At 36.8% G+C, this 27,240-nt stretch overlaps 1 protein-coding gene across 1 annotated transcript in view; it reads left to right on the top strand.

The window, feature by feature from the left end:
- The window catches only part of MCC (MCC, WNT signaling pathway regulator), a 207,653-nt gene that overhangs the window by 11,543 nt on the left and 168,870 nt on the right, over positions 1 to 27,240 (top strand). The window contains exons 2-3 of the mRNA XM_026865351.1: positions 1,927 to 2,174; positions 16,525 to 16,736. Coding sequence (XP_026721152.1) covers positions 1,940 to 2,174; positions 16,525 to 16,736 — 447 coding nt within the window. The 5' untranslated portion in view covers positions 1,927 to 1,939. The remainder of the gene's footprint in view (positions 1 to 1,926; positions 2,175 to 16,524; positions 16,737 to 27,240) is intronic.

Genomic DNA, 27,240 nt, shown 5'->3' with positions numbered 1-27,240 from the left:
CACATTTCCTTTGCCTTTCTCCTACAGAAAAGTTTTGTACAACATAAAAAACAAGACTTAAAAGAAGCCATGACATGTTCATACTATTTGTGGTATGAATCGGTGTGGTAGTATTATTCAGTCCAACTCAAAAAATATTTAAGAAAAGGATGGTGGGAAAGAAGTAGTGGTGTGAGAGTGGCAAAGTAGTGGTAATTTTTTTTAACTTTTGAAATCAAAAAGAATGGGGAACCAAGATTTTGATAGTGCAGAGCAGTTGCTTCAGATCTGACTGAATTGTTACCCACATTTTATTTAGAATTTAATTAGTTGTCATTTGACAAGTAAGTATTATATCTGTCATCCTTTAGTTGCTGGAGAAGTTATTTCAAGATTTTGTTTCCTCTCTCCCCATGCCTCTTCCTTTGGTAGGTGGAAGAGGAACAGGAAGAAAAGAGGATGAAAGAGGGTCTTTTGGCACTCTGGTTTTTTTTTGGTGGCTGTGTCTTTCTGAGTAGTAGCAGAATGAGTCAGGCCTGAGTCTATCAACTGTCTCCTGCTGTTTATGAAAACTGAGCAACTGGAAAGGAGCAGAGGTGCTTTCTCTGTCTGCTCAGGAAGATTATTTGATCTGGGTTTACAGTTGCAGAGTTGTGTTTGATTAAAAACAGCAGTGGATATTTTAGTGGTTTACATTTTAAAAAAAAAAAGTATGACAATATCTTCAAGAAACCCCTCCCTTTTCTGAGGGGTTGATTTAGTCTCTGATGTAGCAAATGAATGAGGAATTTCACTGAGTGGTGCATCCAGCACTGTTGGAGAATATCAAGTGTTTGTCTAATAGGCCACATATTCATATTCAATTAACATCCAATACCTTCTTTCTTCTTGTTCCCTGAGTATACTTATTAATGGTTATTCACATTTCTTTAGTTATTAACTTTGGATTCATGTTTGTTTGTTTATTTTTTACCAGTTGCTACTGTTGAGAACTCTTTCAAAATACTTAATGTCACTTCATTTTTGAAAAAGAATGGTGGGGAACAAACCCCTCAGAATATTTTCTCCTGAGATTAGTGTTATACCACAAATTAAGCCTAAAGTGTTTTTCTGAGGTTTTTGTCTTCACATAAAATAGAAAATGGCATTGGTCATAGTGTTGCTGACTTTTTATTTTTTCTAGACTAATATGTTTAGGGTTATTTGCATGCATCTCGCCTAAGAACACATGGTATAAATTTGTAAATGTGTCATATACGGTATCTTCCATGTTGATTTGGTTGCAGCTGTCTTGGGCAATTTGTGTCGCAGCCAGAGTGTTTTTTCATAATATTGTCCTCCTCCCCCTTTTGTGAGTTTCATTAAACAGTTGGACCAAGCAAGCTTCTTAAGAGGGTTTTGTAGTCAGAATGTTTGGAGACAGGCTTGATGCCAGGTAATCAAAAAGGTATTTACCTTTTCTGCTGTTTTCTTTGTCCTTTATATATGTTTTCCTCTTTAGCCTACTGCTGTTCAGTGGCAAAAGAAATTTCTTTGGCCTGTCCTGAGTAAAATAGAAATGTAAGTAGCCATATGTCACCTTTTCCGAGGATAATGTGGAGATCAACAGCAGGATTCAACTCTGCCTTGCGTCTGTCTCTGCTAGTAGAAGTCTTAATAATGACATGAAAATAGAGGTTAACACTTGAAGAAATATGTTTCCTTCTTTTTCATAGTCTTTCTGTGTTGTAATTTCTTGCCAAACTCATAGTTCTATTTTTGGATTAACAAAAGCAGTAGTTGGTTTATTGTTTTTAAATATCTGTGCATTTCCAGATTAGACAGAACTAGTATTCCTTTTCTTCTAAACTAAATTGTTGTTTTTTTCTTCTCTGTTTCTACTTCTTCAACCTTTCTTCTACTTCCATCCTTCCCTTATCCCTATTTTCCTTCTAAAAATATCCTTAGGAATGACTTGCTGATGGTGTGCCGCCAGCTGAATATGGAGGAGTCTGTCGTGGAGATCATGCACCAGCTGGGAGCAGATGAAAATGGAAAAATTTCCTTCCAGGATTTTAGTCAGTGCCGCATGGAACTGGTACAAGAAATCAGGAAGAAGGAAGTGGAACTTTCTGTGAAATCGGATGACTCTTGTAAAAAGGAAAAGTTAAGGGATAGAATAGCTTCCTGGCCAACTAGCAGCAATAACAGTTTAGGTAGGTATGACTTTTAAATGTCCTGTTGGTGTAATTTTACAAAAGATAAAATCCATGGGGTTTGTTACCAATTTTTCTGATAGTAGGATTGCACCTAAAGGGCTTTTTGAATATGCTTTGGCATCATTTAATTGTGTATTAGAATGCTGTTGTAACTAATGGAGTCTGATCATTGGTATGTAGACTAGAATGCTTTCAGTGCATCCTCTTCTAGCAACCCTACTTGCACAAGACAACAGTCTTTCTAAGGGTGAGATCTATGTAACTGAAGATCCAGTGAGCTCTTTGTTGTCTGTGTAGCCCAGACAGGTAGGCAGGTAGAAATATTAAAAGTGAGGAGAGAAATAGTCTTTTGTCTTTCAGATGTAATGTATTGTAGGAATGTGGATATTTCTTGAATGCTTTAAAAATCATTCTACTTAGTTAGGGATCTGAAGTGCTGGAAGTGCCTTGTGATTTAAAGGCTACAGAAATTCTCCTTTCCTTTTGACGTCCCTCCACCCTTGCTATACCATCTATAGGAACATGGGATGTAGGAACGTATTGTCTGTGTCATTGAGTCTGATCCTTGATAGGACTGTCATCAATTGGCATTATATCAGAAATGTTAACACCTACAAAAACACTTCGTTTCACCTTGTAACAGATGCAAGAGGCCAGAGGACACAGTTTCTGTGGTCAAAAATCCCAGAATGCCAGGTACTCTGGAAAAAGCTGGAAATGTTGTCACTGCTCTAGCCCCCTATAACAGCTGCATGCTAGCTAAACATGACTGTTGGCCTGTGATCTGGAACTGACCTACATTCATGCTTCGGAAGACCATCAATCTCTGATTATATTGAGTTAGAGCTCTGTCCCCTCAACCATTTGCCTAGACTACATGAGCCTAGATTTTTAAAAAAATACTCTTTTAATGATGTCCTTCATCAGTCATCCAAATCTTTCTTTGCATGTGTCCTAACTTAAGTTAGGAATATTTTTTACAGTCAGATGTACTTCATACACCTTCCTAGAGAGTCTGCTTATCTGTGTTCTGGTTCCTCATATAACTGACCTGTTGTCAGAGTCCAGATCTCTCTGACCAGGTTCTTTTAGATGTTCCACATGTAGAGGGTGTGATGCTGAATATCAGATTTACTTATTTGAAGGTAGCTGATGTTACATGGGAATTCTGATTTAGCAGAACAATACAAAACATACTGAAAACATGATAAAAGTTATAAAGAATACAGCAATTGCAATACACAGTTCAATTACAATGTCAACATGATTCCCAGTGTCTCTCTGGTCTGCTCACCATCACGACACTGGGCATCCCCCATCTTACCAGAAAGACATATGTGGGTTGAAGCCAGCTCAAGCCCATTGCTCTCTTTTAAATTCTTTTGTTAGTTGTCTACAATTTTGTAGTCTTTATGTTATGCTGAGCCGCATATACACCTCCCTCACTTGGCTTGGCTAAGTCAGAGAGACATTCACACTCTTCTAATGAACTTTGGGAGAAACCCATCACCCGTTGATTCACTCAGCTGTTGATAGCTGTTTATTTAAAGCAAAGACCACCCTTGGATCCACATGATGTTGAGATCAAGTCAGCTTCTTTGCAATAGCTGAGGTCAGTCCCAGGCTGCATTATTCCCTAAGCTTCATGGGCCCGTTACCTTGGCCCATCTCCTCTGAGCCTTCTTCCATGGTAGCAGTTTATTGGTCAGTCACACCTGCCTTATTCTTTCAGTAGTCAGTCTCCTAGAATGTAAAACTAGGCATGTGTTGGTTTGACGGTTTGTTTTTGAGGGAATTATTTATTTTATTTATTTTTGGGGGAGTGGGTTTAGCATGTTGTTCTGTCTTCTAGTAACTCTGTACATGTTTTTGACTGGTCATCTCAAGCATTAAATTTTCCTTGTTTGCTTTGTATCCTTGGTGAGTTCCTTATCTTACTGCTTTTTACATTGACTGCATTTCTTCCTCACCATCCCATCATCTCATTCTCATTGGCTTTTCTTTTTGGCTTCTCAGCATAGCAAATTGGTTTCATAGCTCTGTTTACTTAGAGCTTTACATAGCTCTATCACTGCTTTATAGTCATATTATGTTGTAGAGGTATTTTGTTGTTAACATTTCCTCTGTTTATCCTTCTTCCATATATATTCTTGAATTTCAAGATGATTAACTCCCTAGTTTCTGCACCCATTTCTCCATCACGGTGTATACTGAATCTTCAGAATCCTTGAGCTCAGTTGATCCCCATGAATTTCCACCCCATGGATCTCTTTCAGGAGCTGTATCGGACAACAGTTCAAAACCAAGATTGTCCCTAATATCTTTTTTTTTTTTTTATTGGATTAAAGATGGTGTGTGTTCCCTAGCTCATACAGTTATCTTCTGCATCTGCTGGCTCTTTTTTCAGTGCTGCCACTGTTGTGTTTTCCTGCAAAACAGAAAACATGTTGTGCCCTTGGATGCTATACAAAGCTTTCCTGTTTGCTGACCAGATTTCTGGCAACTTGGGTTTTAAAATCTTCTTTCTTAGAAAAACCAGCCTAATAATTACAGTTTTAAATAATCAAGGGTAAAAGATAAGTCTTGAGCTTTATTGTCTCTATTACAGTCTCAAAATGAAATCTTACTGATTGCTGCCAAAAAATAGTCATAGATGAACATTCAAATTTGTTAATATATACAGTTCAATCCCTACTCTTTCATCCTATTTTCCAATTTCTGTTAGTTGTACAAGAGTAATTGTACACATTTTTAAAGTTGGTGTTTTCATATTTCTTCTCTTATCTTTTTTTTCAAAAGTTAAGTCCAAAAGACCTTTGAATTTCCTGCCTTGTGATATTTCACTCTGTGCTGCTGAAGCCTGACTATTTTACTGTACTGTGTTTTTAAACCTATAGAGAATTCATGGGTTTTGAACTTGTCCTGCCTTGACTCTTGCAGATTCTGTAAGACTTTTCAGTAATTAGAGAACATAAGGAGATGCTCCCCCATGTAAACAAAAAACAGAATGGGAGGAAATAATAATAATAATGAGCATTTAGAATTCAACTGAGTTTTATTTGGTTGAAAAAAACCCCCAACATTTTGGCAGCACTGTTCAAGATGTTCTACAGATCTTTTTTTAAAGAGGCAAGGAAACACCACTGTAATGTATTTCTGTGATATAACCACCACACAGAGTATGAACATAATGAGAGCTGAGGAATTATACTTGCAGTCAAGCTTGAATTATGATCTGCATATGCCTTTCATGTCTCTGAAGACTCATGTATATACTCATTACTGATCAAAGAGTTGATTGTGTTAATTGACTGTCTGCTATTGCTTTCTAAACATTGTTTAAGATGAGAGACATCATCATGTGCAAATTCAAACATACAGACTTGGTGGATGTTCTTTTGTGTATCTTTTTTTCTGGACAAAGAAGACTGGTTTTAATAAACATTATTTAAAGACAGTTTATAGGGCTTTTTTCAAGGCTAATTTCTACATCATGTGTTAGCTTCTGGTAGTCCTTGAAAGCTGCTACAATGTATCTGTGTGGGATGTATAAATTTCAGAGTGGTGATCTGGAGCAAATGAATTCAGCCTTCCTCATGGATGTTTTTACATTGCTAACTTGTATGTAAGTGTGCAGAGGTTACCAGTCAAACAGCATTTTGTGCAGGCTTTTCTTGTAGCTGTTCACAATTTCTTAACAAAGAGTGCAAAAATGTATGCATATATCTAAATAAAATATTTTCTCTGCTACCTACAACTTTTGCATTTCATTATAATGAAAATAACTGGGGGAAAACTGTCCTGAGAAATAATTGCATCTAAAAGACTATCGAACTTTGTCTCACCCATCATTTTTTATCACTGGTAAGGTTATCCTAATAATTTTGCCCAACTTTGCCCCAAAAATGTTTCCATCCTGTATTTCCAGGTGGGATGCAGTGGTAAGGAAACCAGCTGAATGTTTTAGTTAAGGTATGGGATTCAGGTTTATTAACACCCAGTGACATGTGTGCTCAGTAAGCCAAACCTGTGTCCTTTTCTACCATCTTGACAATCAAATGAGTGTATAGATATAAAAGTTTAATCTTTTACTCAAATGTATGAAAAAGGACATTTTTGAAGTTATTAGAATTATGCTTTTTGCTGCTTGTATATCAGCAACACAAAACTATTATAATGTGTTGTAGTTTTTACCCTACACAATGTCAGTGGGAGCATTAACAATAATTTGCCAGTGATAACCAGTAATTTTTCTGTAAGTGAAATGGAACATGAGCTCTGTTCATTGTTTAACAATTGTTTAAAATATAGTAAAAATGGATGAAATAACTTTTGAAAGTGTCGTGGAGTCTTGCAGTGACTATATGCTACCTGAATCTTTAATACATCATTTCAGTAGGAAATACATGAAGAGCATCAGTTACAGATCAGATCTGTAGGTCCTACTTCCAGTTATGGAGACTGAAAGCCATGATGGGTATGGTAAAGCTGTGTTAATTATCTAGTAAGTGATGAAAGTGGATTGCCTGGCAAATGAGAACCAAGAACTACAGCTCTAATGATTTAAGACAGAAAGTTCCCTGAACAGTTGTGGCTTCTGTTAGGTTTTTCAGAAATATATAATTTTATATGTCTTATATAAAACCTAGAATTAGAATTATTTGTATGTTGTATAGATTTGTCTAGCTCTTTACAGGTAATTATCAAGTTGGCTTTTTTTCCCATGATAAAGAATAGTCTATTTCTAGTACCCATTGTTGCTGACGATGAACAAAAAATGATACTGTTTACTAATAAATTCTTTCTTTAGACAGGTGAATGGTTTCCTGTCCTACTGAAAGCTGCATGTGCTTATTGATCTGATTTCCTATTCTAGATAAATAGTTATGAATACCAGAGTCTGTAAGCAATCTTTGTATGTTAGTAATTAGTAATTAATTTATAGCCAACTCCCCATTCTCTTCAAGGGGCTGAAAATAAGTCCCTTAAAAATTTGATAAGTTATTTACGTTGTGGATCAACTGTGGGAATTAGTCAAAGGAATGGTAGAAATTCCTTTGATTCAAATAAAGCCTATGGGTAAACATGAGAGGCAGACCAGTTGGGACTGAAAAATTATTACTTTTGCTTTGCATTAATTCTGTGTTTGATTTTACAGCAAATAAATTGCTTTCAAGAAACTGATGCAGTTATATTTATTTATGCTACATTTAGTTAAAAACTACAGAACTTAGGTCTACAGACCATACACAGGTCTCAAAGTTGTGCTGCAGATTTTCTTGAGATTGATGAACAAAGTTTCACCTTAGATTTGTTTGACTGGAAAAGCTGTGAATATCTGCTAGGTAAAATTTATCTACATACAAACTTCCATCAACTGTAAATGGTTCAGTTTATTACTTTTAAATAATCTTCTGATACCACTATCTTTGTGAAAAGCAGCAGAATATAGGGATTGTTTGTTTGTTTTTAGAAATGTAGAGTGCTAAGTTCTATAAACAGCAGAACAAATTAACCTGGATTTCCAAGGGATTTGTAACTGAACAGCTGACTAATTTTACTAAAACTGCAATGTATAATATATATGAAACACTAGTGAATCTACAAAGGATGGAATTCATCCCTGCAGGATGGGTTCTCTGGTGTCTAATAGGCCAGCAAACTTGGTTGAAGCTTTTTTATGGTTTGAATATTTGTGAAATGTAAGAACAGTTAATCTGTATTAGACCAGAGGTTATTCTGAAATTATATCCACTCTCTTAGAGTGGTGAAAAGCAAATGGTTAGAGAAAATCATACAAATTTGGTGAGCGTGTAATGATGTTACCCTGTTATATTTCAGTTCAGGGATGTTGAACTAGAGATAGTTGCACTTGTTCACACATGCATTGTCTCTGTAATACTGTTTTACAGAACAGAGTCTCTGAACCCTTGCTGGTCTTTAGCATTCACCATGTCCTGTCTCCACGAGTAGCATGGCTTACCCTTTTGCTATAAGAGGAACAAATTATTTTTGCTTTGCTTCAATTTCCTGACCTCCTTCTTCCATGTATGTGTGGTTTTTCTCTTTTTTATTTTAATTTCCCCCCCCCGGTGTGTCTAATCAAGGTTGAGCATTGCATCACATTGCATTATTTTTCTCAGCAGGAGCACTAACAAAGTCTGTCATCTTGGTGCCTTACATAGAACTTATAGGAATTTAGTGTATTTGAGACTCTGACGCTGTTATGAAATGTCTTTGAAATTAGCAAATAGCTAAAAAAATTGGAGGGAAGGGGGAAGACCAACAGACTAGTGGGCAGAGAATGCTTACAGGGGAAACACAGGAAGCTGCCCTTCTTTATAGGTGCTGCTATAAAAGAGTCAATAGAATGGTTGGCCCAGACACAAGCATGTAGCTAGAGCTGGAGCCCAGTCCTTGGCCTTAGCACCACAGGTCTGGCTTGTTGGAGAGTAACATTACTGCTGTCCATTGCTTCTTGGTGAACTCCAGTGGCAAGACAGGGATCTGTGGCGTGCCATGTGGAGTGTGGAACTGGATTACAGCATCACTTCATCACTTTTGTCCCAGTTTATGCTTTCTACAGAAACTGTGATAAGCTTGAGAAACCAAAGGATACAGCTGGGATTTTCATAGTGGCCATGCTTCATTTGGCTCAGGAATGAGTACTATGATATATCCCACTCTCTAGCTTTTGTAAAACAAGGGTGGCTTCTCAGCATATTTCTGTTTACCTTCTCCTGACTTATGTGGTGACATAACTTCTAATAATCACCAGTGTAGATCTGACATTTTCATAAAATATCAAGCAACAAAAGACAATGACAGATGACAACATATTCAGGACGTTTTGTTTGTTTGTTTTGGTACACATGAATTGAAATCAGATCTGAATTGATATTGTCTTGAGTAGAAGATAGTCTGGGGGGAAGCTGATTTTTCACCTTTAGAAAAAATTGCCATGTGAGAAAAAAATAACTTCAAAAATACAGTACAAACACTGTACTTGAAACTTCATCTAGCCTCTGTATGATTTCAAGTTTTATGTGCCCTTTTTCCTATTGCTATACACACCTGGTTTTAGTAGAAATTATTTGTTTCCAGGAAAAAAGGGGTTATTTTTCTCCCATGCTATAAACTTCAAATGAAGTATTAGATTGAGTTTCTGATGCAATGAAGTTGTTAGCCATCAGTATTCTGACAAAATTAAGTTTGGTAATGAAACACCACCAGATTCTAGGAAACCTTGATTTCTAGACTGTTGATGTCATTCCCATCATCCATTTCTTGTTCCTGAATAGAGGAAATTGTTGTCATATCTCAATGATAATCTTAAATAATTTCAAATTCAGGGACAGGTGAATGTGGGGGTCATGGATAGTGTGCTTTTTGTGTTTCATCGTTTCCTACGTGGTCAATGCCAGGCTGCTGGCAAGTACTGAAACCATGGTAGTTTACAGATATGCATTTCTACAGTAATTGAAATAAATTTGAAGAAGGTGATTTGACCAAAATTCCACAAACATTTGTTAATATGCATGGTTTGGGCTACTGGTTTAACAAGCCCAGCTTCTTCATCTGCTTAGCTGTGTTGCATGACTGTGAAGTGGTAATGAGAGAAACTTTTTATTTCACTAGGCACATCAGTAAGTGTTTTACTTTCTTAAGACTTTATAAGGAATGAGTTACCGGATACAAACTTCGATTATCTACTTTATGGTTTTGTTCTTTGCAAGCTCATTCTTTATCTGTCCTAATTTTTGTATAGGCATTCAGTTTATTTTTCCTAAGATTTTACATAGTTTTTATACCTGGTAAAAATCTGCTTATAAAAATGTGTCATGCACTGTAAAAAACCAAAACCCAAAAGCCTAAAAAAAGAAATGCTAGCATTATTTTAGTAAGTGACAGTGACAGTGCTGGTTAACTTTACAACTCTTCTAATTTATTTAAAGGTGTATTTAAGTGTTTTCCAGATTTACTGTATAGTTATACCCTGTAGTGAGTCTGGCAGCATAAAATTCCAGACTTTCCTGAATTCTGAGGATACTTCAGTGAACCTGAAATACAGTTGAGGTTTTGTAGTGATTTGAAGAAACATACCAGTAGAAAGCGAGAATGTTCTAAGTGTAGTTCAGGGACACAGGGGAGATGAAGCATGAGCTGTCTGTACTTGATATATGTATATGGACTACACTTATGATATGCACCTAAAACTGTGCATGAGCCTTCAGTGGGTACTGACAGACATAACTGGAGAAGGTTTCTTTTACTGACTTATGTCTACAAGAGAATTCTTGTCTATTGTGAGTTTTATATATATTCAAAGACAAATAATTTTACTCTTTCAGTCAAACCTTGACTTCTTTTTCCATTGTTCTTTGTCATGTTTTCATGCCAAAACCATTATGCTCTATTAGTTCATTTGATACTGGGGAGTATTTTTGTGATCTCTGTAATGCTATCAAGCATGTGCATTGTATTATATGTTACTAGTAAAGGCATATAAAATGCTGCTCGTATTCTTTAACAGTATAGTTGCTTGTCTTGGCATGGTATCAAAGTGTTCTGGAGCTTTTTGTTATTTGAGGGGTTTAGAAAACACTAAATCTAAACAAAAATTATCAAAGGTATCATATGCATTTTTTCTGAGAAGTCTAAGGCTTTGATTTTTTAGAACAAAAATGATAGATTTAATTCAGTTTTTCTGTTAGATCTAATTTCATGAAACAGATTTATCCCATGGAGTAAGTTGCTTTAGTTAGTCAGGGTGGAGTATAACTGTGCCTTCCTTCCCTTAGAGCTTGCTATCCTCACTTTTAATCCTAATGAGAAAAGGACTGAAATAACAGCTTAACACAATATCTTCTATGCAGTGTACATCAAACCAGGTAAGAATATGGTGGGAGGAACAAGACCTGGATAGTGATCTCACAGACTCTTGTCTTAGAGATTCCTCATTTCCCATAACTGCTTTTTCCATAGCAAATTAATTTCCTTCTAGGTCACTGGAGAAGAGTGGCAAAAAGTTCTGATGAGAACTTTCTCTAGGACTGAATGATGAGTTAAGAATTCATTTTAAAATTACAACTCTGCAGACTTTTTTTTTTTTCCCCCAGAAAAGGATAAGCTCTTTTATTCTGAATTCTCCTAGAACTTGTAATGGGTGTTTAACAGACAGCTTTATATATTTTTAAATAAACATTCTCACCCACCTCTGTATGTCAGGATCAGTTATTATCATCACTCTCTTGCCATGCTATCATTCATATTGGTTTGTCATATGATGCAAAATAATAAATCAGTTTTAAAGTGTGTTTCCTGTTAAATTAGGAGAGTTACTCCTAGCTAACAGGCATTGGACATATACTAGATTGTAACCATGGAGAGTGAAGCTGGAGCCTTTGGTCTTTTGATTCCGGTATGGGAGTGGTTCCCTGACTTGCATAGACCCTTTTGTGGTTATCTTGTGGTTTTAAGTAGATTTTAAGTAGGTTCAATTCCAAACATAAACAGTTCTGCCAGAAGGTTTTTGTGAACAAAAAACCTATCCCCACTTTCTTGTTAGTTTCCTGTAACTCTTCTGGGAAAGAGATCACAACAGGATTTGAGAAAACACTTGTTTTCTAATGTGTTATGGAGAACTTTGGTGTCATGGACACACATGATGTTACATAGAAAACAGTGGAAATAGTATCAGTAAGCTTCAAATGTGACTTAATAATTTTCATTTCTCTAGTCAAGCTGGCTTAGTATAAAGTTGATCCCTCTTTGGAGCATAGCTTCTTTTCAGTTTTGATTTCCTGTGCTTCATATGTTGCTTGAGGAATCAGAGCTCTCTTCAGCTTCTAAATTTTCTTTGAAGTGCATTTGACCCTTGTAATTTTTGCATCAGCTTATGGGATTTGAATGTCTGAATGTCCGAAGACTTATTTTCCATTCCTCTTTGATTCCTGCCCTACCTCCCATTTTTTATAGCTAGGCCTGTCCCTTGATTCAGCTGACTACTAAATGCAAAATTACATTCTTTAATTTTGTATGTTTTCCCTTCATTCAGTGCTGTGTTTACCTCATAAACCATTATTACTGAAGTTAGTAGGGAGCTTTGAAATGACGAGTGCTTTTCACAAATCTCCATTACTTCATTGAATACACTAATATGACATAGAGGCTGGTTGCTCTCATAGGGTCTTACATTGTCAACTGTCTTCATAGAATCATAGAGTCATAAAATGATTTGGGTTAGAAGGTACCTTAAAGAACATCTAGTTCCAACCCCCCTGCCAATGGCAGGGACACCTTCCCCTAGATCAGGTTACTTAAGGCCAGGATTTAGGCTTTGAACACTTCCAGGGAGAACACTTCGTGTTTGCCATTCATAAGCCAGACTCATTGGAGAAGTTGATGCAGGGCTAATTATCCTATTATAGTGATATTTGTGAAGGGAACTAATTAAAAGTACTTTAAACAGCTTTGGTACAATTCACCAACTGAAATTTTATCTCTGATTGTGGAATCTTGTATGTGTCATCACTGAACTGTCATTTGTTTTTCTTAAATGTGGTATCATATGTTGAAGTTTAAATAATTGTAAATTGTAAAGAAATAAGCAAGAGCTGGGGCTAACTAAATGAACAGGGAAACACGCAAAAGACAAAATCTTTAAATAAATGTTTCAGACAAGATTTAGGTTGTCCTGCTGTGATTGACCTGACTGCTATTAAGGGATCCACATATACTGAGATGCTCTACTCATCTACTCTATGAAAGGCTAGAAACAAAAACTTTTGTTAGGTACTGGATGTTTGTTATAACATTAATTTCACCCAGAATTAATTACAGGTCAAAACAGGCAAGTGCTAGTTGTACTAGGAAGACAGTTACAGGAATACTTGTGTAGAAGCTTGTCTAGAATCAGAAGCTTTTATACTGCACTTTCAGCGAAGTCTGATGTATCCGTTCAGTCCAAAAAGAATTGATTTAACTGTCTTACTTTGGAATTGAAACATTAGTTACATAGTTTGAAAACAAGTATATGCTCTTATATTACTTGGTTGATACAAATACTATGAAACTAATTTTATTTTGTTTTTTCTGATTAATAGTTGTAACACCAGATTTGTGGCATATTACCTGTGAATTTTCATTATAATAATTTTGTTTCATTTAATACAGAAATCTAGTGTTTCCTATGGTTGTACGTGTAGAGCAACAGGGAAAACTATTATGGGATGTGTGTAGTTCTGTAAAGACTAACTCTTAAACACAGATTTAGGAACTACAGATTCCCAGTTACCAGATCAGCTATCAGCTTCTGGTGTGCCATTATACCTAATGATCCCTTCTTTCTGATGACTACTGTAAGAGCAAGAGTTGTATGTTATTTACAGCCATATGCAAGAGTTATATGTTAATTCCTGACTGAATTTTCAGTTATTAACTGCAATCTCAGTTTTGAACATGAGTTTCCCTGCAGAGCTGAGACATGAAAGGTGCATGACCCAGGACAGCATCTTAATAGCCAGAGTTTAGAATCTGTTGTGAAAATAGTGGGTAAATTTAGAGATAAGGGTTAAGCCCAAAATAAAAGACAGGAAATACCTTCCTTAACAGTAACAGTTATCTCTTCTTGCATTTTTAGTAGTATATTTTAAAATAGGACTACAGAGTTGAACTTTTAAGAAAACTTGGGTTAAAAATACAGTCACAATACCGTCATAAAAAACAAATCTTTCCTGGAGCCATCTGTGACTTCATAGCAGTGCAGACTTCTGATAGCAGATGGTGCAATCTATGAAGGCCTTGGGTCTTCAGCAAAGCTACTGTTAATTTGATGAATGAGAAAGCTCTTTTGCAGAATAATGTCGTTTGAGTAATAGAAATTTAATGCATGTAGTCTTGTTGAAATATCTGCAATATTTAGCTCTGTAAATTGAAGAGTATGTATAAAATATAACCAGCTCTCTTGATGCTGTGGCTACACTTGTGCAGACACAGTTGTGTCCCATGTTCTTGTCAAGTTTGGGAGATGGCAGACGTGATCCCCTCTCTCCCTCTAGCTCCAGAGACTTTTTTTTTTTTCCCCCCGTAGGGTGTGCTGTAGCCGCAAGAGGGCAGAGATGCCTAACATTGTGTATAGTCACAGTCCTAGTACACTACACACAATGTAGATACTGCTGGTAGCAGTACCTTAGTTCAGCTCTGTTGGAGACTTTGCAGCAGGTAGCTAGATTAAGTATGGTGGTGCATCTTAGTGTAAAAGTGGTTGAATTGATCTTTAATTGTTACCTGTGCCTGTGGTAATGAATCATGGTAATTATATTAGTGTAAAATGTAATTCTGTTTTGTTTTTCTACTTACATACATAAGACTAGCATTTTTTCATTACAGTAGGTCAGGGGAGCCACCTCTGAGTTTCCTAAATTGGTGTGTCATGCATAACTGCTTTACAGGGTGTTAGGGTGTTGACCTAAAGCTACAGATTAGTTGCTGTCTTGTTTGTCTTCTGGCTGATTTTCTATTTGCACTTTTGCCGCTTCAACTTTGTTGGCAAAGAGGAGGCATTCTCCTAATTGTTCATTATATGGTTTATTGTTTCTCCCCAGCATTGTAGTGAATAACTAATAACCACTGGTTAGTAAATGGTCACTTAGAATGCTAATGAATGTTTGAGGGAAAGAACTAGCTCATAAAAAGGAAAACCTTTCAAACTAATAGGATGGCATCACAGACAATTACTTATGGTTTGATGATTGCATGGTGGATTTAGAGTTTTACTCTAGTTTTAGCTCTGGATTCTGTTCTGGATTTTTCTATTAGCTTAGAATTGTGCTTGGACAAGTCATTTAATTGTTTTTAATCTTCATTATGCTACATATGAAATTTCACAGTGCTGCCCAGGGTTATTAAATCATCTAGCGTCTCCTGTAGAATGTTTTACCATAGCAAATTTTTGAGCCTAAAACATAATAAAATGTTAAAAGGAGTGGGGCATTTGTATGGGAAGCAGAAGCACCCGGGGTGAAATAGTTACAGATAAAGTAAGAAAATCTTGTTAGATTTGTTTCAGGGTTTAAGCCTGTCTCTGTCTGTAGGGAACTGGAAGAATTGTACATGCAGAAACAGCAACTATACAGCTTCATGGTACAGAAGCTTTCTCTGAAGCATTCATTGTTTCTCACTAGCTACATGATCATATTCTTGCATTGATTTGTAATGAAACATCTTGTGATTGACATGTCTCTGAAACTTGAACTGAAACAAGCAATCCTAAGATAATAAGAAAGGCAGTGCTAACATAAAAAGTTATGAACTCTACAGCTAAAAGTTTCACTTACTGTGTTAGTATTCAGTAAAAAAAAGAGGTGAATTATGTTTTTCCTCTTTGATGCTGCTTTTCAATCTGACATAGTAACTGACACTTTCAGTGGTCCTTAACTATTTTAAATTACACTGGTTTTACTCTGTACTAAATAATATATGCAAATGATTTTATTTTTCCTTCTGGATCTTGCAATTTAGTACATGATCTGTGCATTGAAAATGCTACTGTGTTTTTTTTCCTGGCCTTGTCAGCATGTGCAAGATGAGGAGTAATGGTGGTAGAGCTGTTTGCTTTTTTTCTTTCTGGAAAGACAAACAGGATTATTCCTGTGTCAGCAGTATGCCCTTTTAGTTCAAAGGGCCAGCTGTGTCCTGGTATGCATCTAGCACAGCATAGCTAGCCAGTTAAGGGAGCTGGTTGTTCCACTATGCACTGCACTGGTATGGCCCCACCTCGAGTACTGTGTGCAGTTTTGGGCTCCTCAGTCTAAGAATGACATCAAACTATGGGACTGTATCCAGCAGAGGGTGACCAAGATCGTGAAAGACCTTGAGAGCAAGATGTAACAAGGAGCAGCTGAGGTCACTTGACTTGGTCAGCTTCAAGAAGAGAAGTCTGAGGGTGACCTCATCACAGTCTACAGCTTCCTCAGGGAGGGCAGCAGAGATGCAGGTGCTGATCTCCTCTTTGGTGACCAGCGATAGGACACAAGGAAATGGAATAATGAAGCTTCATCAGGGGAAGTTCATGTTGGACATTAGGAAAAGGTTCTTTACTGAGAGGGTGGCTGGTCGCTGGAACAGGCTCCCCAGGGAAGTTGTCATGGCATCAAGCCTGTCAGAGTTCCATGAGCATGTGGACGATGCTCTTAGTCATACGGTTTAGCTTTAGATTGTCCTGTGAAGAGCAAAGAGTTGGACTCAGTGATCCTCATGGGTCCCTTCCAACCTGAGATATTCTGTGGTTCTATGTGTTCTTCATACACAGTCCGTACTACAATGTTTTCCCATTTCTACATTTTAGGTGCCTTATCAGGAGCCAGAGAAAGCTGGGAGTATGATTCAGGAGCAAGAGACCTTCAGAGTCCAGACCTCCAGAGTCATTTTACACTACAAAAGGCAATGGAGTATGGTGGAAGCAGTGTGACCCAACAGGCTGCTCTGCAAAGACTTCTAGCTCAGGCCTCAAATTTTAGCAGTTCTGTTGGAGGAAGCTACTTAGAACTTGCTAACACTGTAAGTGCATTTTGCCTCTGCTTTTAAGTTTTGCAGAATTTTTTTCTTATTTTTTACCAAAGCAGCAGATTAATTTCAGCCTTAGAGCCTTTGAGCCTTCATGAAAGCAATTAATTTCCAAAAAAACAATGTGATTTTAGCAGTTGTCAGGTGTGTAGTATTTTCAAAGCTTGTATAACTGAGTTTCATCAAAAAGAGTAGGAGTCTGTGAGGAGCCAAACTGAAGTTCTTAATTTATACAATTTAACAGAAGAAGAGTTCTGTCTGAAAACATCCTGCCAATTAATATTTTAAGTGTTGTGTCAAATTGTTCAGAACTGTTGTGCAGAAAAATTCTTCCCCTGATATTTCATTAATGCCCATTAAATTGTTTGATAATTGTTTTAAACCCTTGGTGTGCTAGCACTGTGCTGCTTTATTTCTATAGGCAAGAATTGTTCTCTGTTGTAAAGAAACATGTAACTGTTGAAGGAGTAGGGCATTATTTTTTGCTTTCCCCAACAGTGTATTGGGATCAAGTTCGTGTTTTAACTTTAAGCCAGGCATATTATAAAAGACCACCCATTTTGTAGCGTGTTTCTGATTTATGCTGCACAGGATTTTTAAGTGGAGAAGTAAAAAATGATAAAATGAAAGGGAAAAGTTAAAATGACTGTTTATTGGTACGCTTGACTTTGATGAAATAGACTCCTTGTTCGTAGTATCTTAGATAATTCAGGCTGTAAGAGAACCTTGGGAGGTTATAGTCCAGCATCCTGCTCAAGACTTAATGTCTGATGGAAGTGATTGCTCGCAACAGAGGAAAATTAACATCTTGAAGCTGCATTATTTAAAAAGAAAATTATGAAAATTATTCTGAAAGTGTGTTCAAAAGCCTTCTAAGTTTTATTTAAGTTCCTGATCATGATCTGATACAGGACCTGGTTTCCATAGGCAGAGTAAAAATATGTAGATATTAAAACTTACTTAAGGGAGAAGAAAATTCAAGGAAGTTGACAGTTCCTTAAAGGAATTGTGTCCTCATTTTCCATAGGAGGGATAGTTAAGGGCTCAACTCAATCATAAACTCTTTATATTCAGAACTGGACAGAAGCATATGGAAACTGGAAACAACAACAAATGAACAGGCACACATGTATTATAAAGACAGTAAGATGGAAGGCCTGGGAAATTATAGGCCAGTTAGCAGCTTTATTTACACATTCCAGTATTTTTCTGGAAATGTGAGCAATTTTAAGTGAGTAAGAGAGAACATGTATATTTGTAAAAGAACAATTATGTCCATCCAATCTAGTATCTCTTTTACTAGATTTTGGAGGTAGAAGAGAAACTGTAGATGTGTGTTTCTCCAGTAAGACATTTGACCCTGCCTTGAGTAACATCATCATCATCAAGGCAAGAAACATCGTCTAAATGTAATAGGGTGGATATTGAACTGATTTGAAGATTGTGAGTCACTCTTTTTGTTGAATGTCTCCTGAGCTCTGTTTTGTCGTGCGTTCTCTGACTTGTATGAAATAACTGCCAAACTCAAATCAAACCATACTGGTAAAACAAGTGCTTCCCCACACTGAACACTGCTCTCACAATAATCCACTAAAAAGGTGCAAGTCTGGGTCCAAGGAAGATAGTGAGTGAATCAACATTCAACTTCCTGTTCAGTTACATGTGTTCCTTAGCCTTGACTGACTTGCTTAAAAATTATTATTTTAGAGAGATGTGAGACCAATATAGCTATGCAAAAACAGTGGCTTGCATACTTTTATTTCTGGATTAGGAACCATGAGTTTCTGTGTCATTTTTGGATCTGGAGTTCATTCAGTTTTAAGGGTGGATGTGTACTAATACATCCTCTGGCTATGCTCCTGACTGACGATGATTCAGAAATTATGGGCTTTGGTAACCTGTTGTACATTCGCAAATATGAAGACACAGGTGTGCAGTGTTATTCAAGAATGCAGTGTGAAGGCTACTGCATTGCTATGACATGTAGAAATCTTAAAAATAAAAATGCTGAAGGCTCATAAGAAATAAAGATCCCCAGATATTATGGCTTTCTTTTTATTCACAGCTCTGAATTCCTTCTGTGCTTACTGTCATGAAAGATGCCTGTCTTTGTTTTAAGAAGCATCTGGTTTACTTCTGCTTTTGAATATTCTTTCCATGTTCTTTCAAACCGTAGTAGAATCAGCAGTCTCTCATTTATATGTAGTTGAATACAGTAGCATCTCTGTTTGACTCCTGCTGAACACTAGTGTCATGAGTCATATGTAAATTTTTGCCTTTGCTTTGTGAAAAGAGAGAGAAAGGAATAGGAGAAAATAGAGAGAATGGTTTATTTTGATTTTCATTATTTACATTTATTGTCTTTAGACAATTTTTAGTAATGAGGGGCATGCTAAATTTAGACTCTTTAGGGAGATAAACATAGCCTTCTGAGAGCTGTGATTTAATATGGGTGCTTCCTTGTCTGTATCAGATTGTTTTACCTAACTGCATTTGCCACAATGACAAGCCGAGCTACTCGCTTGCATTCATTCTCAGAAATGGCAGATCTCAGCTTTCACATTTTTATGGGTTGAATCCAGGGAGCTCTTCCAGTTGTATATAAGGAGCAGACTTGGGCAGACTCCTTTGTACTGTAACAAAAAAACTGATGGTGGTTTAATAACTACATTTCTTCCCTTCAGGATTTGATTGTATTTCTCTCTGTGAAGCCATGTAATAGAAGGAAGCTTTAAAAACAGGCTCTGTGCAGAGTCTGTTTCTCTCTGGAACTCTGAATGCTTCTGAAGTTAACCGGAGAGGTTTATCTTCTTCACAGAGTGCTTATGAAAAAGCAGAACAGAGCCTTTTTGTGTCATCCTGCTCCTGTGTGGACAGTTCTGGCAGCTTCTCCCAAATGCATCTACATAGGCCATATGGACACACTCTTGAATGCAGTGGTTTTTACATTTCTTTGTTAGACTTTCGTCTCAGATGTCTAACAAACTAACTATTGTATGGGTGTACATAAATTAGTTAGGTGCTCTCTGGTTAGAAGTCATGTGATTGTCTTTCTGTCAGCACCTTGAAGTACCCAGTGGAGCGTCAATTCCTGTTACTTAATTTCCTATTTTTCTTTCGGACAGCCGTCTTTTGGTTTTAAAGTGTGCAGTCAGGCTAAACATCCCTGTGGTGATTATGTACTTCTACAGTATAGATTATACTCTTCAGTCAGTACAGAGAGTCTCCATGCTGCCCTTAACATTTAAGTTTTCCATTTGTGAAAGCTAAATGAACCTCAGTCCACTAGCACTTTGCTTAGCTTTTATGAAGTGAACCTTCTTAATGCATTTTTTAAATCCTATTCTGGAGCATTATTCCTTCACAGGAATGATGCAAATTTTTAAAAAGTGCTGTTTGAAATTTAGCCATTCATATTCATTGAATATGTTTTTATGTGGTCATTTTGCTATGTTTTGGTTTATTAACACATGTTCAGATTCAGCTTTTATTTTACCTGAATAATTTATTCTGTAGTCTTCATAGGATGTGTAACTCCTTAAGCATTTTTCAGATTCATGTTTTTACACCTAAATATTAAGAACACATTTCTGTCGATAGCTATTCACCTTGGTACCATTATTTATGACTAACATATTAACCTTTAACATGACCTGTCACCGCTTACTGATGATGTACCTGTTTGTGCCAGTAGGTTAAATACTACAGCAAGTATCTCTGATGGGAACCCTTGTATGTGTTTCAAATGTAATCATTTATAATCTTGTTTGTATTGCATTTGGATGTAGATAATTTAAATATTCTTCATGGATAGAAAAGATTTAAAGCATTTCTTTGTGTGTGTGCATGTTTGGGAGCTGTTTTTTATTTGTACTTGAATCTTCGAAGTTGGGCAAGCATTGCTAATGTGGATAGTCATATAACTGCAGTGAAATAGCTGATTCATGTGGTGTCACATCTGTTCACTCCCAGGCAGCTATGCAATCTTGATGTGTTCCCTGTGGTGCCATCAGGAGGGATAACACTTTTGTAGGAGCTCAAGTATTGCTGTTCTCTCAAAACATTGCATGGGGCAGCATCTTGATAAGATAGGCATGCTTCACATTAGAATTCCAGTAACATTTAATAAGCTGAAGCAATAAGATTTGGATGTGTTTGATCCCTTTTTCATACTATCCATGCACGTGCTTAAAATCGACTACATTAACTTAGTTTTGGTTTTTTTAGTAGAATGTGTACGTATAAATGCTGATACATGTCTGTGTGCTTACTGTTAGTTTCTGTTGCCTTAATTCAGTGTTGTTTTCAGATGAATGTATATTTTACATTTACATATGTAAAATCAATTGGGATTCTTTCATTTGCCCTGATGATATAATCTTGTATCTCTGGCTTTTTAGCTGTAAATAACTCTGGTTTGCTAAGAAAGTTTTCTGCACAGAGATCTTACATTTTTAAAATGTGACCCCAGGTATGTTAATATATAGGGGGGTTTGTAACTATATATATAGGCCCTGGACTGGGGTGATCCAGGATCTTTTAATCTCTGTATTTCCTTCCAAAGACACTCCAGCTATGTTGGAAGCTTTTTCACTGCACCTTCCTTGCCAGAGCTCTTCTGGCTGAAAACATTTAGAAAGATTTGATGAGGGTTTGGCTGACTTGCAGAAAGAGCACAGCTATATTTTTGAGAATAGAGTATGGTAGGATTTCTTCATAACCACTTGCTTTTAGAAGCCTGTGTTGCTATTTCCTCCTCAAAGCAGTCATGCAAGTGTCACAGATACAGTTGTTTTTACTGACTCTGAGAGAAGGGTGGCTTCTTACTAACTCGGAGTTGTCAGCATCTCTTCCTGCAGCATCTCGTTGTTGTGGACATCAAGATCGATGTGTCAGGGTAGGAGGGCATTGGTGCAGATTGCTCCACCTGCCAAATCTGCACTTACTTCTTATCTTAAGGGGAGCTGGTTTTGGAATGCCTCCATCAAGAATGAAACAGAAAGCTAATGCAACAAGAGTCTTTTTGTAACTACTCTAGTATATATTCTTCCTCAGATATTCCTGTCTGATTTTTGTGTGTGTACCTCATTTGGAGGTACCAAAGACTTTGTTGAGCTTGCGAATGACCATTTTGATCATGCATCTGTGTGACAGGTATGATTTCTGTACCGCAGAATTAAGGTGGCTAAACTGAGTTTATTTCTGACTGTGGACTCTCTGTGCTAAATGCAGGTATCATCTCTATTGGGTACACAATCCAAAAGTTTATGAAGGCATACCAAAAATATTCATAGCAAAGCAATATGTAGTTGTATTAGCATTAGTTTCTCAGCAAGATCACTCGCAGATGAGAACTTAATGTCTTTGTCTTAGAAAGTACCATGTTCTCTGAAAATAGATACTCTTACTGCAGTACCAATACCCTTCCTTAGTCAGACTCAGTGAATGTTTGCATTGTTAATTTTTCCTCCTTAAGAGCATTGAGCTGCAAGTTATAACAGAGAGAACCATTGTTTTTAGAAAGCTATTCTTTTTAGTTGACATAGGTTACTAAGTGATAATATTCCAAAAGTCACAATTACATTTTTCAGGGACAGGTGGCTTTTCCTTTTCCACCTAGATGATCTGCTCCATAATCAGGGAAACCTAATGTGCTGTGGCTTATTTATACAAATAGCTTTTGTACATAAAAGACCACACTTAATATTATCATTTATGTTTACATTTATGTCAGACTCTAGTACAGCTTGTTTTGGATAACTGCTTGAAACAGCATTAATGGGCTGTTTCATCCTGAGTCACAACAACCATTTGTGTGCTCCAAGATGCAAGTGAATGTAAATTAAGTGATCTGCATGTAAATTCTGTACTGATGTAATTTTATTGAACACATAATGATTTCTTGCAATGCCTTAATGTTATGAAGTGTACTTAGTACTTGAGCAAGAGAATATTGTAGAGATGTTTGGTATGTGGCATATATTCACATATGAAGTTCTACGGTAAAGTTCAAAATGCTGAATTTAATCTCTTTGTCCAGTTCTTTCTCCAGCACTTGACAACACATAAGTAATTCTGTTTCTTCCTACCTCGCCTCCCACTTTGGCTGTAAGTCAGTCTGCTGATATTTGGAGTGTCCTTTTGCTGTGTGACTAGTAAGGGATGTACATATGTAACCAACGGTCTTTCCTTACAAAGACTGATACGATCAGATTGTCTGCGGATAACACGTCTGCTTGTCCGACTTATGTGTATAAATTTTTATTTTGCACAAGTTACTGTAATGTTAGCATGTTTAGAGAGTAAATATTATAATGCTTAGAACTTTAAAAAGCTGTAAACTTTGTGTACTGTAATTTTTTAAGCTACATTTTTGGCTCATTTTAACAAAGCTAATAAATATAGATTTAAACATTGACTCCTTAAAGCCAGGAAGGATTGTCTGGTTGCCAAAGAAAACAGCTTTTCTAGGGGATGAGAAAAAAAGGGCTTCATAGAGATTTGTGGCAGTCTAGGTGTATACTCTTACAGCCATCCTAAATATGAACCATTTTCTCTATTGTATAGTTTATAGCCATTAGCTGTAAACTAAATGTGAATTTTATTGAAATCAGACAGGTATTTGGTTTGGGAAATGATCTTTTAAGGGAAAGTATCAAGGAAGTCTGAAGACAGAACTGTACTGTGTAAGGTGATCCCATGGTTCATTTGTAGGCTACTTTTGTTTGATGTCCCTGTTAAGAAGAAACTACTGTAAAGTTCTCATTTAATTTCTACAGTTTTTATGGTTTTATAACTCAATAATACTGGTATGTCCTCTTCTGGCAAAGTCTGCCCCTTTTTCCATTCCCCACTCTCTCCAAATCTTCTCTGTTTTTAAATCAAGCTTGTTTGTTCTTTGGTTTGGGAAGTGCTGCTCCTTTACCTTCCCCATCCCTCCCCTTTATAGACAAGGAAATTTGGCCCCAGAGGATCAGGTATCCCATGCCCTCAAAGCACATCTTTTTTGGTTGGGAGAGTGTAATGCTTTTCTAGTCACTCTGCATGAGGCTAGTGTGAATAAGAAACAGATTCTGTATATTTCAAGGAATTTATGCAGTGCTATAGCCACTTTGTAGGCTATGTCAGAATTCAGTTACTTGTGCACAGATTGATTTTTCCCAAATGATTTTGTTGGGGAGTCTGTTCTGCTTTTGGGAACCAGTGCATACTATTACAGTAAACGATGGGAACTGGGTCTTTTCTTCCCCTCCCCTTGCAGCCATTTGTTTTCCATGTCCTATATGCAACTTGTATTACAATCTCTTTTTCATACCAATAAAAGCTATTACTGTAAAAGTGTAGCCTAATGATTCCTCCAGGCAGAATCTTGTTAACTAGGAAAGCCTGAAGTTGAAGAAGATTCTTGTGGTACAGACAGTAGAGCCTACTCTTTGTAAAATATTTGTGCCCAAGATAACCTTGCCTTTTGTGCCTTTTGCTTCCAAACTAGGAAACGTTTCCATTCTGCCAGGCTAAAAGTAGAATCTAAGAATTCCATTAAAGCAAGAACTCATTATCAGAATATAGATTGAGGAGGCTTGCTTGTCAGAAAGCAGGCATAAAGGTGGTTTTGTCTGATAGACTTTTTTATGTTTAGGGATGTGGGAAGCTGGTTCCTGTTTGTCTGATTTCAGGTCAGCATTGCAATGTAGTTTGTCTGAAACATGCATCAGATGTAATAGAATTATGCATTGTGTTTATACAGTTCTGGCTTCCATAGCCCTCTACTGATGCTTGGTTACTCATTTGTCACTTTTAACTTAGAATGGACATTATGGATTAGGTCTGCCAGGACTCATCTATTTTAATGAATGGTCATTGCTCTGTGTTTTGAACTTACTGGATCATAACAGGCATAGAGCTGACCAAAAGGCAAATTATAAACTTTCTTGAAAATTCCCTTCAGTAGCATATATGTGGAGGTTCCTTTTTTGGTGTTTTGTTTTTTGGGGGGGTTGGTTGGGGTTTTTTTTCCTGATTTCTGTTACTATTTCCATCTGCAGATGATCACAGCAAAATGTGATTGGTGTCAGCACAGGGCACAAATGTTCAGGTAGCCTTTTAATAGACCTTTTTTGACTGAGGCTTCTAATTGGATCTTTTCTGTGGCAGTTCAACAATATGTCTTACAAGCATGTAACGAAGGTGATGTGCACAGAATGTTGGAGTCTGACCCAGTTCTGTGGTTGTAATCGGATGATGGGAACTGGTGTGTGGCAATCAGTTGCTGTAGAAAAGGGAATCTTACCAAGTGTGTGTTAAGTAGATGTTTGAAGTCCTACTGATGAAGTTTCAAAACTTCTAGTTTAACTTACTTGGAAAGACTCTGTATCTTTCCTCCCCTCATTGCTTAGAAAGTGTCTTTATGCATCCCATTTTGTTTGCTGTAGTTAAGGGAGCTATAACTCCAGTGCAAATGTTCAGACCTTTTACTTTTTCAAACTTCTTTTTTTTTCCGGTTGTATGAAATGAAGAACAATTCACCTGGTATGTTGGGCAAACACAGCTATACAGGACACTATATATTTTAATATTATTACTTCGGTTGGCACTAGTAAACTGAGCTTGAGGCCTGGGATTAGTCTGTTGAAGCAACATTAACCTCCTGGATTCTGGTGTGCCAGAAAGATTACCATGTAGCTCCTGTCACAGGGTCTTCTGTTTTACCAACTTTTCTGCCTGTTGTTTGAGTGTGAACTGTTGGCCTGACCTAGTTGCAGTTGGCAATGCTGAGATTCTGTGGATCCTCATTTATTAGAAAAGATGAGATGATTTACTCTCCCTCCCATTCTGCACACATACTAAACTCTTGGTTACATGGAATTTTGATAATAAAGTGAAAATCTTAACTGCAGTGCAGAGTTGAAAAATTCTTTTGCAGTTCAGTGCTTCGTTCAGTTATAATGCGGTAACCAACCATTATCCTGCCAACCAAGCGAGACAAGGCAGAGTTTCCATAGAAGGCTGTCAGTACCATGGTTAAATTCATCAAGATGCTCCTGCTCCATGGAATTGTTTCTCTGTCACTGTTAGGTCTGGGACAATATCCTGAGGCAGTTGCAGGATGCTGTTACTGTTCAAACACCCTGCTTCTCTTTATACTCTGGGGTTTTCTTAAATGAATATATGGTTATCAGCACAGCTGTTTTGGTGAACTGTTTTGGTGCCAGTGCAAGAGAAAATGGGATGTGAGTACTTTAGCACAGACGTGCTCTTGTGCTTACTGTTTCCACTTTTTGTGAAGGACTTTTTTCAGCATGATTGCTTCATTTTGGGCTAGAAAACCACATTATTACTTCTCATCTAGGAGACAGATTATTACAATAGCTATGTTGCAGTGGTAAACTTTTCATCATGGTAGGAAGCAATCAAAGTAAACTTTTGAGTTCCAGGAAGGGCAGAGTCTGTTCTGTGAAGAGTTCATTATGAAATAAGAACCCCACTGATGTACTCAAGTGAGGTTTGTGTCTTTAAGCTAAATAGCCATCTCTAATTTTCTGCACTGAATTTTGTATTACTTTACCTTCTTGAAGCTGGAATTTTAGGTAATTGACTGGAGAAAAAGACACTGAATATTTCTACCCTATGAATTTTTAAAGAGACTATAAGTGCATATTGTTGGTGGAATAAAATTTTTACATGAGTATTGATTGTCTGGTACACATTATAGAAAAGGAGGGAAAAGACTTTGTGTAGCACCTATGTGAGTGCTAGGTGTTTCTTCATAATGATGAAATGTCTTGTGCCAGGACTCTAAATTGTGAGGACAGAAAAAAAAAGACTTTTTTTTTTTTTTTTTTTTTAAGAGATTAATTGGTTTCTTTGATTTGGTTTAGTTGGTTGATATACCTTTACCTGTGAGTAAACACTAGAAATATTTAGCAAGTCATTTCTAAACTTAATGAAGGGAGTATGCAGATGAGGCCTGAAAGTAGAGAAGATTTTAGCTTTGTAATCATGTTTCATGAACCTGAAGTGTCTTAAGAAAATTATAAACAGGTCTTGGACTGCAGAACCACCCAAACCATCCAACAAAGTCAGATACCATTTGTGCTGAAGCAGGGTTGTTCAATGTCCCTCTCAATGTAAAACTAAAATTACAGATATGAAGACTGAAATATAAGTGAGTGAGGCAGAGGTAAGACAGTTTTGAAATATTATGATAAGCTTAAATGTAAGATGATGTATAAGAAAAAAGTCACTTGAGAGATTTAAAAGGTACATGGCATTTTTTTTGTTATAATTTCTGCCAAAAATGAAAGCTCTCCAAACCCTGTAAGTGCTTAGTGAAGCTGATGCTCTTGTTATTTAAGTTGTTCATGCCAGCCAAAAAGTCTCATAGAGCTTCAAGTAGGGATCTGTCAGGCACTTGTCTTGCATTTGCTAGAATTCATCTGATTGAAAATGTTTCAAATGGAATGTTTTAGTGAATCCAAACTTTCAAATACTTATATAT

This window comes from Athene cunicularia (assembly GCF_003259725.1).
Source record: "Athene cunicularia isolate RWA chromosome Z unlocalized genomic scaffold, athCun1 chrZ_part1, whole genome shotgun sequence".
Taxonomy (NCBI): Eukaryota; Metazoa; Chordata; class Aves; order Strigiformes; family Strigidae; genus Athene; species Athene cunicularia.
This window is presented reverse-complemented; position numbering and strand designations above follow the sequence as displayed.